The sequence below is a fragment of the Triticum aestivum genome, chromosome 2B (assembly GCF_018294505.1).
Source record: "Triticum aestivum cultivar Chinese Spring chromosome 2B, IWGSC CS RefSeq v2.1, whole genome shotgun sequence".
In the NCBI taxonomy this organism is placed as follows: domain Eukaryota; kingdom Viridiplantae; phylum Streptophyta; class Magnoliopsida; order Poales; family Poaceae; genus Triticum; species Triticum aestivum.
In genome coordinates, this window is record NC_057798.1 from 739,975,274 (window position 1) to 739,990,983 (window position 15,710).

General features: G+C 47.9%; 2 protein-coding genes across 2 annotated transcripts; both read left to right on the forward strand.

The window, feature by feature from the left end:
* Positions 1–4,451: 4,451 nt before the first annotated feature.
* Positions 4,452–7,350, forward strand: LOC123047072 (uncharacterized). Its single transcript, XM_044470568.1, has one exon. The coding sequence runs from the start codon at positions 4,474–4,476 to the stop codon at positions 7,093–7,095; it is 2,622 nt and encodes an 873-aa protein (XP_044326503.1). The 5' UTR covers positions 4,452–4,473; the 3' UTR covers positions 7,096–7,350.
* Positions 7,351–7,486: 136 nt separating this feature from the next.
* Positions 7,487–13,532, forward strand: LOC123047073 (golgin candidate 2). The gene is made up of 10 exons (XM_044470569.1): positions 7,487–7,685; positions 7,767–8,324; positions 9,069–9,179; positions 9,434–9,493; positions 10,642–10,699; positions 10,874–10,929; positions 11,072–11,164; positions 12,315–12,440; positions 12,794–12,841; positions 12,957–13,532. The coding sequence occupies exons 1-10, from the start codon at positions 7,632–7,634 to the stop codon at positions 13,317–13,319; spliced, it is 1,527 nt and encodes a 508-aa protein (XP_044326504.1). The 5' UTR covers positions 7,487–7,631; the 3' UTR covers positions 13,320–13,532.
* The last annotated feature ends 2,178 nt before the right edge of the window (positions 13,533–15,710 follow it).

Sequence of the window (15,710 nt, forward strand, 5' to 3'; positions counted from 1 at the left end):
CACCGCGGGTTCGGCGAAGTTCGTTTTAATTTTTTTGCAAACTCGGCGACTTTTGCATGAACTCGGCCATTTTTCGTCGAAATTTGTACAAAAACGTAAAAACATGCATGAACTAACTTAAAAACGAACTAAAAAGCCTAGCCGTTGCCGCCACCATCACCGCCGCTGCCGTCTACATGCCGAGAAGTCTGTAGAAGCGGGTGTAGTCGCCGGTGTCGTCGTCGTCGCGCGCCTCACCTGCGGCGTCCCCTGCTGCATCCCTCGCTGGGGTCGCGGACAGTGCCTGACGGCCCGGCCTCACCCTTGTCGTCGCTGTCGCTGTCGATGACGATGACGCTCGGGCTTGATGGGGCGGAGGGCCGGCGAGCCAGAGCCCGACGACGAGGACGACCCCGGCTCCATTCGGCACGGCATTTAGGAACTGCCGCGGCGGCGCGAGGAGGGTCGCGTCAGGTACTCCAGCCGCGGCACATTGCTCATCTCGATGTGGTCTAGGACGGCGTCGAGTGTACGGCCGGGGATGCCCCACCACTCACGCCGTCCTTCGGAGTTGAGGCGGGCGCAGAGGATGATGTCGTTGACGGAGGCGATCTTCTCCTCGTGGCGGCGCTCGAAGTACAGTGTCCACAGCGTTTCGCTGTCGGGCGCGTACCTCGGCTCATTCCGCTGCTCCTCCATCAGCAAAGAGCGGATGCAGGCGATCTCCGCCCGCCGTGCCGCCCCTTCGGGCACCGGCATCACCGGGACGCCGCCGACACTCAGTCTCCACGAACCCGGCACGCGCATGTCAGGGGGCGCCGGGTACTCGGCCTCGTACAGAAGGCGCGCCTCCGGCTCCTAGAGGTGTCGGTGGCCAAAGCCGTTCGCCGATGCGCCATCGCCTGGGTATCTCTTCATCATTGTTTCGCTCGTCGGCGGGCAAGGGAGTGGTGGGAGAGCTCGCCAGCGAGGAGAAAGCTTTCACGGGAGGGAGAGGAGGAGGCTGTGGCGCTCACCGGCGGGGAGGGGGCGCCTTTTATAGCCGAAGCGAGATGGTGGGGGGCGGCATGCGGGCGGGCGCGTGGCGCATGCGGGCGGGACGCGCGTCGGCGACGTCTTCACTGCGCCGCCCGTGAGGCATCAATGGAGGCTGACCGGCGCGGCAGCGCGACAGCCTTCGCATTGATTCCTGCGGAAACCGAGGCGATGAGGCCGACGAAGCGGCCGTCTCGCTGACTCGGCGGGCCCGTGGCTGTTTCACGCCAAAACACTCGCCCCGACGCCCCCGGGCGCCCCCCCGGGACGTCGGGTTTGGCCTGGGTCCGCCGGCGCTGATTTCGGCCCAAGCCGGTGAAAAACGGGCTCATGGGGGCGCGACTGGGCCCTTTTTTCGGCGCCGGCGCAAAATAATCGCATGAGAAGGCCGTTCTGGGGGCGCGGCTGGAGATGCTCTAAAGGTATTGGGCTTTAGTACCAACCCTTTAGTCCCAGATCGGGAACCGGGACAAATGGGCCTTATGAACCAGGACAAATGGGCCTTTTTCTACTAGTGAGCGCTGGAGGGCACATATCGGACTTGGTTGTATAGCTCATAACTTTTGAAAAGTAGGTATAGTACTTTATTAAAAAAACTCTTTTTCTGAACTTTATCTTCAAAACTAAAAGAACTTTATGGTTTTATTGTTTTCCTCAAAACTTCTTCTAACTTTATTGTAAAGTTCAAATAATCCTTCATAGAGTTCTTAAGCAATTTATACTTGTAATTAGTGGTGTCGAGCGTTAACATGTGTTGTACTTTAGCTTCATCATCCGAAGAACTTTGCATCATACATTAAAAGAATTTTCAGCTACACTATAAATTGCAACTAGATAAATAATCTGTTGACCCGAGCGTTATTAGCTACATCAGTTATGCAATACCGGATAAAATTGTGCAGCTAGTCTGCCATCTAGGCCTAGTTCTTTCGCAGGATTCTCTCAGAATCTGCCCCTCTGCTTCTCCTAGAATCTTTGATCCCCTTTTGTTTTACAATCCTACCTAATTAGACCATAACTAGATAGGATTGTAAAACAAATGGGGCACATAGATTCTGAGAGAATCTATATAGGGATCAGATTCTGAGAGAATTTGGTAAAAGAACTTGGCCCTAAACTCGAGCATGGGAGAGAAAGAGTGCGGTGCATGCAAAGGCTAGTGAGAAAACGAATCTATATCATGTCTTCCATAGCGTGTGGCCTCACATGCAGTACATGCATGGCAAACAAACAGTGGACCAGCTGATTAGACTGTACCTCGGATGAGCGGTTTGGATTTGCGCTGCATACGCAACGCGAATGGAAAACCCCGCGTCCCTCAAGCACAAGCCAGTATCCCAGGAGGGGCATCATGCCGTCCAGCAGCGCGCTGCCGGACGAGATCATGACGGAGGTGCTTCTGCGGCTGCCGGTCAAGTCCCTGCTCCGCTTCCGCGTCGTGTGCCGCTCCTGGGTGGCGAACCTCTCCAGCCACCAGTTCTGCACGCTCCACATGGCCAAGACCGACGCCAACGTCACATCGGCTCCACCCAGGCTGCTCTTCGTCGCGCCCACCGCGCGATACAATTCCACGGCAATCTATTCCTGCTCGCCCTCGGGCCCCAGCACGGACGTGCTTCTCACCCTCGACGATGTGCGGGGCAACTTCGTCTGTCCGGTGGCCGTGCAGTGCCGGGGCCTCAGCCTCCTATACGACGTCGTGTTCTTTTGGGAAGGAACGAGCCCTAATCGTAAATATCATATGGTTAAGTGGGCTTGGGTGTGTCAACCCAAAGCCCTGGGGGCCTTGGGATCACCAACATGAGGATCCTGAACAGCGCTCTGATGTGTAAATGGATCTGGAAGATTGCCCGGGGGGCAACAGGCTGCGGATCGATCTCCTAAGGGCAAAGTATTTCCCGGACGGGAATTCCTTCGAAGGGAGGACGAGGGGATCCCCCTTCTGGAACAACCTGCAAGCAATCAAACCGACATTTGCCATGGGGGCAAAATTCTCGATTGGGAATGGCCGGTCCGCCCGCTTTTGGACAGATCACTGGATTGGTGCCCAACCTCTTTGGACCGAATTTCAAGACCTGTATGACATTGTCGTCGACCCGGCAATGGCGGTGGCGGAGGCGTTGGCGTCAACCCCACCGGAAATCCATTTTAAACGGGAACTTAGCGGGCAAGAGCAGACTAGCCTAGCGGCGTTGCTTCTGATGATTAGCCCAATCGGCCTATCGGGCCAGCCAGACACGGTGAGCTGGGCACTCACTAGCTCGGGCAAGTTCATGGTTAAATCTTTATATCACAAGATGTGCCAAGGGCCGGCGCAACTTGTGATCAAAGGGTTGTGGAAGCGCGGCTGCCTTTGTAGATCAACTCTTCCTCTGGCAAATGTTCCGCAATATACTTCCCACCTCCCTGAACGTGGCCAAGCGCAATGGCCCAGCCAATGGCCCTTGCGCGCTGTGTGGTGCACCAGAGGATGCCAACCACGTCTTCTTTATGTGCCCACTAGCGAGGTTTGCATGGAGCGCGGTTCGGACAACGGCAGGTGTCCAGTGGGACCCTAAATCGGCGGCAGAGCTTATTCACTTATTAGATGTGATTCAGGGGCCGGCTAAGCGTGTTATGTGGAGTTGTGTAGGGGCACTCCTCTGGGCTTTGTGGTTAACTAGGAACAAGCTTACTATCGAGGGATGTTTTTCTACACATCCGGCTAATATTATCTACAAATATAACCTCTTCTTGCAGCAGTGGAGTCCGTTGGGAAGGCGCAAGAATGCTGAACTTCTCAAGACTGCCCAAGATCGTTTGAAGCAGGTGTACGTGTTGGCTAGGGAGCCTTCAACCACGGTCTAGGACGTGGTGTCTTTTGCTGCTTGTCGGGCCTGCGCGCTCTGTACGGGTTTTTGCCTTGTAAACTGCTTTCGACCTATTTGGCTTTCGTCGTGACTCCATCGTTTTCATCTTTTGCAAGGGCCTGAAGGGCTTTTGGTGATGTATTAAGACTTGTGTTTCTTACGCTGCCTGTTGGGGGCTTTATTAAGTTAAAACCGGACGCATGTGGTGTCTTAGTTCTAAAAAAAAACTCTTGCTTTTTAGTGGCGGTACAAACGATGGTGGGGCCAGGTGCGGCCGCGATACACGTAGCAAATAAAAAGATATACATTTTTTTTAACTTAATAAACAGATATACTTCAACTTGGGCCGGGCTATACATGCACTATACAAGGAGGTGGGCCATCGGTAACGCGAATCGCGGCGCGGCCCAGGATCTACGTAACTTAACGCCCAAACTGACACTAAGGTGAGTCCCCCTCAAATCAGACAATGTTCTACTTCTGGTGCTTGTCGGATTCGTTTTATCCGAACCGAGTTGGTCCACAATGCGTCCTCATCTGCTATATAGGAAGCATCTGGCTGCCCTGATTGCACGCCAACATCAAGCACTAGCAAGTATCCCGAGCCAAGATGGGCAATCGTACAAGGAGAAAGATCGTCCCGTCCAGCAGCGCGCTGCCGGACGAGATCATGACGGAGGTGCTTCTGCGGCTGCCGATCAAGTCCCTGCTCCGCTTCCGCGCCGTGTGCCGCTCCTGGGCAGCGAACGTCTCCAGCGACGAGTTCTGCACGCTCCACGCGGCCAAGGCCGACGCCGACGCCGCGTCGGCTCCACCCAGGCTGCTCTTCGTCGCGCCCACCGCGGGATACAATTCCACGGCGGTCTATTCCTGCTCGCCGTCGGGCCCCAGCGCGGACGTGCTCCTCACCCTCGACGATGTGCGGGGCAACTTCGTCGGCCCGGTGGCCGCGCAGTGCCGGGGCCTCAGCCTCCTGTACGACGCCGTTCCGCCGGCCTACTACGTGCTCAACGCTGCCACCAGGGCGGTCACGCGGCTCCCTCCTTGCCCCGACGCGCCGAGATCCAGCGCCGGACTGGGGTTTGATCCGCGGACCGAGGAGTACAAGGTTGTCAGGCTGTTCACGCAGTCATGCTACGACAAGCAGCTTAGGGACAGCAGGCTCCTTACCAAATGCGAGACATACACTCTTGGAGTTGGAGGCAGGTGTGGTGACCAGTGGACGCCTGCTGCCGGAGGAGTGCCGTCCTCCCGAGCTGCTCAAGCTGCCCTTGCAAATGCTGATCTCGACAAGCTGCCCCCGGTGTTCGTGGATGGTTTTCTCCACTGGCTTATGCTTCCGCTGGTTCAGAAAACCATGTCCACCATCATGTCCTTCTCCATCACAGAGGAGGCTTTCGGATGGGTCCAGCCGCCGCCCTTCATAACGTCTAGAAATTCACACTTGGTGGAGCTTGACGGCCACCTATGCATGGCCCGCGACCTTCGTGCCGATTCACCTAGCATACTGGAGATATGGAAGCTGCTGCGGGGCTCTACCTCTGGCGACTGGTCCCTGGATTATCGCATCGATTTGTCGGCGCAGACAACAAGAGAGGTTCTTATCGAGCTTGAAGCAATTCGTATTGAGCCTCAGGTTGTCAGAGTCCTTGGTGTTACGGGCAATGATAGATCGGGGAAGAAGATCATCATCGGCACGGCGCAACACGAGGTGCATGCCTGGGATGCCACGTCCGGAACCACCGAAACCATTTTCTCGGTCGAGGATACAAACCTAGGCTATCAAGCCGAGTCTTCTTCCCTCCATCTCTGCTTATTCAAGGAAAGTCTTGCTCCGGTCCATAGAACAAATGAGGAGACGTCATGGTCATCTCCCGTGGGTAAGGCTGTCAAGGAGATCTTGCTCCGGCTCCCTGCTAAATCTGTCACACGGTTCAAAACTGTCTGCACCCAGTGGCGCAGACTGGTTGAGGGCAAGGTCTTTACGCGCTCATACTTGGAAACGCATAAGAAAATGGACAAGCAGGGGGCAAAGATCATGCTCGTGGGCAAGGGCACCCAACAGGCACCCTTCCGGTTCACTCCGCTCAAGAAATGGCTTTCCGAGGGATCCAGCTCTAGTGAAGGTGCAAGACTGGAGACCAAGGTGGTTTGCTCCAAGCCTTGCCATGGCTTGAACCTTGTAAGCACTGCAGAAGAAGACTATCTTTACAACCCTTGCACAGGTTACTGCTACAAGATCCCTTCCGACCCAGGGTCATCTGTGCGTACACCATGGGAAAGGCCCGATGATGGTTGTGCTGGTATACAACAAAACTCCGCCTTCTCAATAGGTAATAAGAACATTGGCTTGGGTTTCAGTCCGTTGAATCAGGAGCATATAGCTATAATCATTCGTTATAAGCATAAGGACTTAAGATCTCGCAATTATCGCTTGACATGCTCGGTATGGCAGCGATGTAGTTGGTACCAATATAGTATCTCCAACCCGCCACTTCCAGTGAATGACATGCCACCGGCCTATGTGGCTGGGGTATTTTACTGGATGGGCGATCCTTTGCTGGGTCCGATCAATGAACAGGTCATAGTGGCGTTTGACATTGCCAGAAATGAATATGACACCATCCCCTGCCCCTCACACATTGCAAGATGGTGCAGCAATGGCCGTCGGCATGGCTTTGTGACAGAGCTTCAGGGAACGTTGTGTGTTGTTCTTGCAGATTCGATGGAGGATGAGTTACAGATATGGAAGCAGGAGCATGATCGGTGGGACAGAGCATACACCATATGTTTGAAAGCATGGCCCGACTACTCTCTTGTGTCGAATGTCGTGGTTCCGTTGTCCATTGATTCCAAGGATGGCAGGATAATGTTGAGCACCGGAAGGAAGGTTGGTCTCTACGATCCAATTGGTAAAACACTTGAGAGGTTGTGCGCAGTAGACGGGATGCCTCGTTGCACCGGTAAAAGGAGGGAACTTCCTAGAGCTTCGGAAGGATTGCAACGACCAAGCAAAAGGCCACGCTCGGGCCACAACATACATGGATGCATGGAATCGGTAACGGGACAAGACATACTCCAGGCTTCCTCTTTGAAGAAATGCAGCAACAATATGTCTATGGAGAAGCTAAATGCAGAAATCCCTAGTGCAATTATGTCTGCAGTTCCGCTGTTATACGAGGAGAGCCTAACGAGTTATCCGCGTGTGCTCAAAAAGAGGTTGTTAGACTGATGTGGACATCCTATCAGAAAGGGAATGAAAGATATCATGTCATATCTAAGGGAATGAAGGCTACCATGTCATATCTATATTCAGACTAACAATGCTATGTGAAGTAATGATGAGTTGTCAACTTGTTATATACTGTATTCAGCTAAAGTGTATTGAAAGATAACCTTCACTAGGTGATTAAAGGGAACAAATGTTATCATTATTTGTATAACAAAGTGTGGAAGATGACAAATAAAGTTTCTCGCCAAACAAAAATGATAGCATGGATTTTCACTTTGAGCAATTACCATGTGTTCCGGTATGTATGATAAAGTTCTTGTTTTTTGAAGGATGTATGATCAAGTTGCCAAAGTAGAAACTGTTGCACGATGAAATTCCCTATGAACAAACGTTTGGCCGGCCGGCTGTTTGACACAATGGATCTGTGAGTCTGTCAGCAGCACGCACAACCAAACGCCCTTCGGTCGGCGGTTGCGCGGCCCGGCGATCCACCAACCCGCGCCGCCGCTCCAATCCGCGCGCGCCGGCGGGGCGCCATGGCCGGCTGGATCTCCTCCAAGCTCAAGGCCGCGGAAACCCTCCTCCACCAAGCAAGCGCCGCGCTCCCCCCTCTCGTTCGTCCTCACTACCCTCTCCAGCTCTTCTAACCACCCACTCGTCTTCTCCCACAGATCGACCAGCAGGCGGCGGAGTCGCTCGGCAAGTCCTCCTCCGCCTCCGACCTCACCGCCCTCCAGCAGCCCTCCTCCGCCGCGCTCCTCGACGCCCCCGCCCCGCGCAGGCCGCCGCCGGCGACCCCGCCTCCCTCCCTCGGCCTCCGCATCGCCGCCAGGCGCCACTCCCAGCCTCCCGCTCCGCCGCCCTCCGCGCCCCGCCGCTCCGCCTCCGCCGCGGCGGATCTCTCCGCGCAGGATCAGCCCGGTGCCGAGCCTGCCGTCGCGGTCGAGGCAAAGGCGGAGGGGGATCGGAGGGATCGGGAGGAGGCCGAGAAGGGAGTCCCGTCTGAGAGCGGGAGCGGGAGCGATGACGATTCCGATGGGTCCGGGAGCGACGATTCGGAGGAGGAGAGGCGGAGGGAGGAGGAGCGGAGCCGGCGGCGTGCCGAGCGGCTGGCGGCGATGGCGGCGCGAGCCATTGCAGAGAGGGAGGAGGCCGTGGCGAGGCTGGAGGGGGAGAAGACCAGCCTCGAGAAGCTGCTCGCCGTGCGTGAGAAGGAGCAAGCACAGGAGGTGGGTCTGCTTCAATCTTCGTGGCGATTTTAGGTTCTCTTGTGTAGTTTGAGAGATTGCTACTATGTCCTATGACTCAATGAGCGGATTGACAGAGAATGTTGTAAGCCTTAGCATTGATGTTCACTCTACTTGAGCCATTGACTGAATGCTTGAATTAGTACAGGAGTTCATGCATGTCATTAGGATCAGTTCAGGCAGTGTCTTGTACTGTAAGAAGCAATAACTAAGAAACCCAAACTAGGAAGCAGACATTTAACAAGAATGATACAATTTGACATTTGCCTGGCTATGCAATTTTATGCTGATCTTAACAATGGCAGTAAGCAACCTGGGTATGGGCTTATCCTTGTTTCTAGATTGTGGTAAATAACCCGAATTCCAATTATGTTGATGGACTTTGCTCTTGCTATCAGCCTATCACTAGTCTGTTACTGCTCTGAGTTTTTAGCACTGATTTTGTTATGTGGTATGTTTCTCATGGGGCTTTTTAGCAAATATTGCTCATGGATAAAAAATTTGAGTGGTCTCAAACTGTCAGTTGAGAGTTGACTAAGTGATGCTTATTTCACGACAAATGCTGATTGCCTTCTCATGCTCTGTTCCCACAACTGTGCATTGTAAATTACGAGATTGGGTTGACAACTCAATTTCATACAATAAGTTGTCATGTGAGTTTGATTTCCAGAAAATGATATTTATTTATCATTATTCTTTTCCAACTATTTTCATGTTTAATTGCAGGCTTCAGAGTTGCAGACTAGTATGATTGAAACCATGGAAGCTACCGAGATAGAGAAACAACGGCATCACAGCACTAGAATGGAAGCCCTTGTGCGGTTGGCTGAGCTTGAGGTGTGTGTCACCATGTTTAGAATGATGCATCTGTTCTTCTTGCCATGCTTTCAAACAAGCAACACAATATACCCCTTTTTACTTTCGTGGCAGAGAATATTATGTTCTCCCAGTGTCCTAAAAGTGTGTGTATTAGGCTTTATACTTGCTGTATATAAGATCCATATCTCTTACCACTTACAGCATAAACTGGGCATGTTAGTTCGTATAATCACTACAAGTCTTGACAATGTCTTTACCAAATATTTATGCAGGTTACAAATGCAGAGCTTGCAAAGTCACTTGCCAGGGAACAATGGAACCTGGAAGTTCAAGTATGTTTTATTTTCCTCTTCTACCTCATCTCTTTATGTCACTTGATTGTCTGTTGTTATTCATTTCCGATTCCTTTTAGTACCAAAAGTTTGTCTGTATGTACAAGCGCACTTTCTCTGTATATACTATATACAGTTTTGCTGTGGACCACATTTTTTCTATGTTTGACCGAAACAGTCTACTGTATAACAAGAATATCATAGAGTATATACTTGTGGTTCGGGGATCAGTCATAATTAACTATCAACTTACCTATGTATTATACTCCCTCCGTCCCAAAATAAGTGTCTCAAGCTTAGTACTACTATGTACTAAAGTTAGTACAAACTTGAGACACTTATTTTGGGACGGAGGGAGTAGTTGGTAACATTACGATAATATTCTAAAACATGCACGAAACGTGGGCAGAGCAAAGAACCGCCAAAATGTTAAGATTTGTGGATTTGTTTTCCCTATTTTTACTGTAGACCCCTTACGATAATATTCTAAAACATGCACGAAACGTGGGCAGAGCAAAGAACCGCCAAAATGTTAAGATTTGTGGATTTGTTTTCCCTATTTTTACTGTAGACCCCCCCCCCCCCCAGTTTCATCATGAAGAAAAAAGGATATGAACTCGTGTATGGTATGCAGGGGTAAACCATATATACGAGTGCTAGTTGAACGTTAGCTTATTTTGTTCTTCCCTTTTAGATTTGAAGGCACAGGCATTTGCTAGTGCCTATATCGTGCAGAATACATGGCCCAGTTTTTGGCATTTAGCAAGAAGGAAGAATGTATGTAGAAAGTCTTATTGTACGCTATGTGGGCCCAAACCGCATATAAGAGTGCCAGTTGAAGATTAGCTTATTTCATGCTTCTTTTTTGAATTTAGAGAATGCTGCCATTCGTTAGTGCTTGTATCGTGCAAAATTCAAGTCCCAATTCTGGATTGATTGTTTTCTAAAATGCTGCCATTAAGACGTAATTGGTGTTGGATTGGGATTGTCTAAAATGAGCATGCTCTACGTATTCATACACAAATATGATTAAGTGGCTAGTGGAAAATAGTTGCCATAACCCTGGTAGTAGAATTGGACGAGTAGTGGAATGCTACATCAATGTTGAGCAGAGTTTTAAATTTTGTTTTTCTTTCTGTTGTGAGTAGATTGATCAAGTGGCCCATCTCCGAGAGGAAGTTGACTTGAAGACTTTTGCTCAAGATAGTAAGTTAGCCATTCTTTGGCTTTCTGTTCATTTTGAGCTTTAAATGCTTTTGTTTCTGATTATTACGCCAGTTCGATATTATTAGCTTGACATTCTTTGCAGGAAGTTTCTCATTAGTAAATAGCACTAGTATTTCATATTCACTACATACCTCTTTATTTTTCAATGAGCAGAGTACAGGAGAAAGATAGCGAAGATACAGAAGACAAGTGCCCCTTTGGTTGATGAAGTATGCATTTGGATTGCCCTTGATGTTATTTGTCTTCTATTCTGTATGAAAGAAATGATGTTTGTTAAGCTATTCGATTTAAAATATTAGCTTAGGAAAGGCTTATCTTCTCCATTTGTAACTTCGTTGAGATCTTGTTTAGATAGAATCCTTGAGAAGGTTAAAGCTGGAAGACGAAATTATTGATGCAGAATACACCCAGACCTGTGATAGAATTGTCAGCTTGAAGGAGAAGGTATGTTCTCCGGGCTATAACTTGAAAATTGATGGTTCATTTATGTTACTTCGTATGTTGACCTAGGGACTCTGTCCACATATTGCTTTATGCAATAATTGTTCTTTACTTTAGCATAGTACTGCTCAGGATTCGTTCCAGTGGAGTGCCAACTTGCTAAATATTTTGAGATCCCATTGATCTGGTTTGAGACACATAGGTCAAAATAACTTTTATGTTTTTTTTTACCGTATACACGTTTCTTTTATGCTTTACATCATCTCGGGTAAAGGGGCTGAAATAAATTATAACCACATATTAATAGCACATAGCTGTCTAACTTTTTTGTAGAATATTATTTGTGTATGTGCACCTTAGAGCATGCTATTCTTAGTACTATCCAGTGCTTACAGGCTGAGGGTATGTTTGGTTTGTGCCCCATCTTGCCCCACCAATTTTTTGGCATGACCAATGCAAGGGCATGGCCAAAATTTTGGCAAGTTGTTGTTGTTTGGATCATAGCCATTGTATCTTCCTAAATTTTGGCAAAATAGACTTCTGTTTGGTTTGCGACAGGGGTATAATGATTTATGTTGGTTCTAGGAAACATTTAAACGGATCGGTTATAATTGACGATCTGTACATTGATCAAAAGTTAATGGTTAGAAGGAGTCAACTTGAAAAAAAAATCAGCAAAACAATGAACGGGGTTCTTGCACTTGGGAACCTATAATCACGTGCAGCACCCGTGAATTGCTAATCCCATGCAGCAATACACGCGCTAATCCCATGCAGCAATACACGTGCCTGCTAATCAGCTGAGTTGTTACTGGAAATAAAAAACAAATATTATACTGCATGCACTACCCAGACACACGGAGAAACAGCGAAGCAACGTCGCCAATTTTTTGGCAAACCTTTTCGGCACCCTTGTTTCGCCCGTGTGTAACACGGAGGGGCTTGGGGCAAGCAGGGCGAGCCAATTTTTCGGCCCCGATCCAAACAACCGCCAAATAACGTTGGCTCGCCAATATTTTGGTATGGCCAGCGTTGGTAGCTATCCAAACAGCCCCTGAGTGTCATCTGTTGAGTTTTTTTTTACTTTTTGTTTGCAGAAATTAGTTAAAATTTAATAATTGTCTGCATCGGGATTTCCTTTTTTTATCCATAGGCAAGGAAGATTGAAGAAAACATTGAGCTGACAAGAAGGGACATGGTGCAACCTACAGAGGTTGAAATTGAGCTCAAGAAGAGGCTTGATCAACTCACTGATCGGTTGATTCAGAAACAAATGCAGGTTAGCTCCTTGTATGTGCTGGTCCAGTGTTTGATTTCTGAATTATGATTGGAAACCTATTATATTTTATGGCATGCCTTGGGATTCCTGAATTGTGATTGGAAACGATTATATTTATAGCATTTCTTGGGACTTCAGCACCCTTTTTATTACAAAGAGCTATTTGCGGAGGAAAATAATGCTCGACTAATTTTGCTTGGTTATAAATTTGTTAGCTAATGTAAATTGTAATGTCATTATCCAACTTGTCATTATCTTTCTAGATAGTGGATCTGTCAATCTTCCTTGAAACCATTGGTTGATGTATGCTTTGGTACACTATGTAATGTTGAGATTAAAATATTTTCTTTCAGGTCGAGTCCCTGTCTTCAGAGAAGTCAACTTTGGTACTGAGAATGGAGGTATGCACATGTAAACTGACCCACCATATTCAATTCATCATAGTTTGTAGATTCCCAGTCAATCTACTCAGTTAAAACCACACACAAGACAACTGACATCGTCCATCGTCTTCAGGCCGTTTCGAGGTCGCTCGACACCAACACCTCGTTGCTGGCATCCTCAAGCTCGTCGTCAAGGATAGACATCGAGGCCGGTACATGGCAAGAATCATATTTACCATATTCTTCCCCAAGGCTGCGTGACAGGATACGGACGGGGCAGCAGCATCTGGGATACGCGATACGGCAGCTCGACTCCATCTTCTCGGCCGGTCACATCTTCCTCCGGCGAAACCCGAAGGCGCAGGTCGGGGCTGCGGTGTACCTGGTGTGCCTCCACATATGGGTCATGTACATACTGTCGTCGCATCCCGCTGTGCCTGACACCCGCCCCGGCGCCACCTTTTCTCTGGAGTCGATCAACAAGACTAGCATTTAACCCTATGTGTTCTCTCTCTGTATTTTTTTGTTGTTGTGTACATCATAGATATAGACGTAGCCTATTGCTTGCCTATTGCTGTGCAGCGAGAAGCGAGGCACGTTACGACTTGTTGACAGATTACAGATGACATTACTGGTTTTGTGCTCGGTAGGTGACCTGATGGATGGTTATACCAACTCAGATATGAACAACATGAATATTGCCTTAGAAGATGAATTGGCCTCCTAAGTGTGCAAAGATATTTTTAAGAAACTGACTTGAGTAAAAGAAAAAAAAATCTCTCTATCTCGAATTACTTGTCGCAGATACATCCATTTCCATGTGTTTACATGACAAGTAATTTGGGACGGAAGGAGTACATCCAAGTAATTCGGGACGAAAGGAGTACATCAACAACAAAGGAAAAATTATTACTCTACAACAACAACAAAGCCTTTAGTCCCAAACAAGTTGGGTTGGGTGAAGTTGAAAGCATAAGATCTTGTAACCAACTCATGGTTCTAACACATGGATAATTAGCTTTCACGCATCCATGTTAATGACTACACCCTCCATACCATAATATAAGAACATTTTTCAAACTTACATTAGGGACCGATGGAGTAGTTCTTTGGTGATATTTTAGTCCTTAAGATCTCTCTTTAGAAACTCTTCCCATGTCAAGTTTGGTCGACCCGATCTCCTTGACATTATCAACACGCTTTAGCCGTCCGTTATGCACTGAAGCTTTGGAGGCCTGCACTGGATATGCCCAAATCTTCTCAAATGATGTTGGACAAGGTTCTCTTCAATCTATTAAAAATTGGTTAAAAAACTTAATCGTGAACAGACGATGATGTTGAGGCCATATAGTGTTTTTATATTTTTCCGGAGAACTATTGGACCAGTGGTTTGATGAGCACTACAAGATATGGTGATACATAATCTGTGAGATTCGACTTATACTTTCATACATCATAATTTCATGACATACTAAATGTAAGCTCCAAATCATAGGGAATCTTTGCAAAGAATAAAGCAAACCAAAATGGTGTGAAGCATCACCAAACCACTAGCTCTAAATGCTACTCCCTCCGTCCCATAGTGTAAGACGTTTTTTGGCACTACACTGGTGTCAAAAAACATCTTACATTATGGGACGGAGGGAGTAGATTTCACAGTACAACATCATGTTAAGTATTTTAACTACCTAAATGCTAACAACATATCTCGACAAGTATATGACATGTGGTACTGATGTTCATCATGTCCTATTTCTTGTACATAGGACTAAAGAAAGTAATGAGGAACCATCCGCAGTTGATTTTTAAAGCAACCCACACCAAAAAGAATGATAGGACGATGAGTGGGTCTGCACAAGTATCATACATAAGTATTCTGAAATATTTGAAGTTCATATGTAGTGTGCTAGCCAAAATATTAAATGTTTCTAACACTGCACCAGCAACATTCAATCATAATGCAGAAGAAAATACAGGTCAAGAAAACTGCTCCTCAGTCGAAGGTGTGCCGCCAAAAACAAATATGTAGATTGTTGCAACTCAGGAGTCAGAGGCGAAAGCGTCAACTGAAAGGTATCAACAGGACCTGAACTCAAGAATAGTTGCCCAACAATAGAAAATCGAAGAGCTCAAAAGGAAGCAACAAAAATAAATTGAAGCTTCAAAGAAGGACTAGCAAGGAAAAAACTGTTGTTCTTGAGATTGGATTGTTGTTCTGATATTTGTAGAAGTTTCCTAATCAGTAGAAGGGATTGGATTGTTGTTGGATTTTTTGTAAATCTATCGGTTTTGCTAGAGTTTCTTGGGGTTTTCTTATATTTGTATTTCAGTTTTGGACTAGCGGTTACATCTTTCCGCCACACAAGGGGTTGATGCATAATCACGTTTGTATTGGGATTAACCGTTGTGTAGTGCATGAAGTATTGATCGTTCCCGTTGATTGGCTTCATGTTCGATCCCATAGACCTGGAGCTGATGGAACACCTCGAGGCCAAAGCGAGGGATAAGGGCGCGTGATCTCACTCTCTAATTGATGAGTTATACCTGCTATAGCCACCAAAGAAGCCATATGCTATGCCCATCATGAAAAAAATTCAGGCGAGACTCAAATCGAAATTGCTTGCTTCCTTCCTAACTAGCACGATATATATAAGGAAAATCCATCCAACCACCCGGTGGTAGTTACCCTACATATCTCATATACTACCATGTGACTGGTTCAGGTATGAGACATGCCATATATTCCTATTTGTTGAACCAACCAAGAGAACATTACTCAAAAAGGCTTTCACCCCGCTTTATATATAAAGCAATGACCAACAACAACCTGATACAAACGCACGCCATCACAACACACGCACACACCCAAGGCAATATACATAGACGT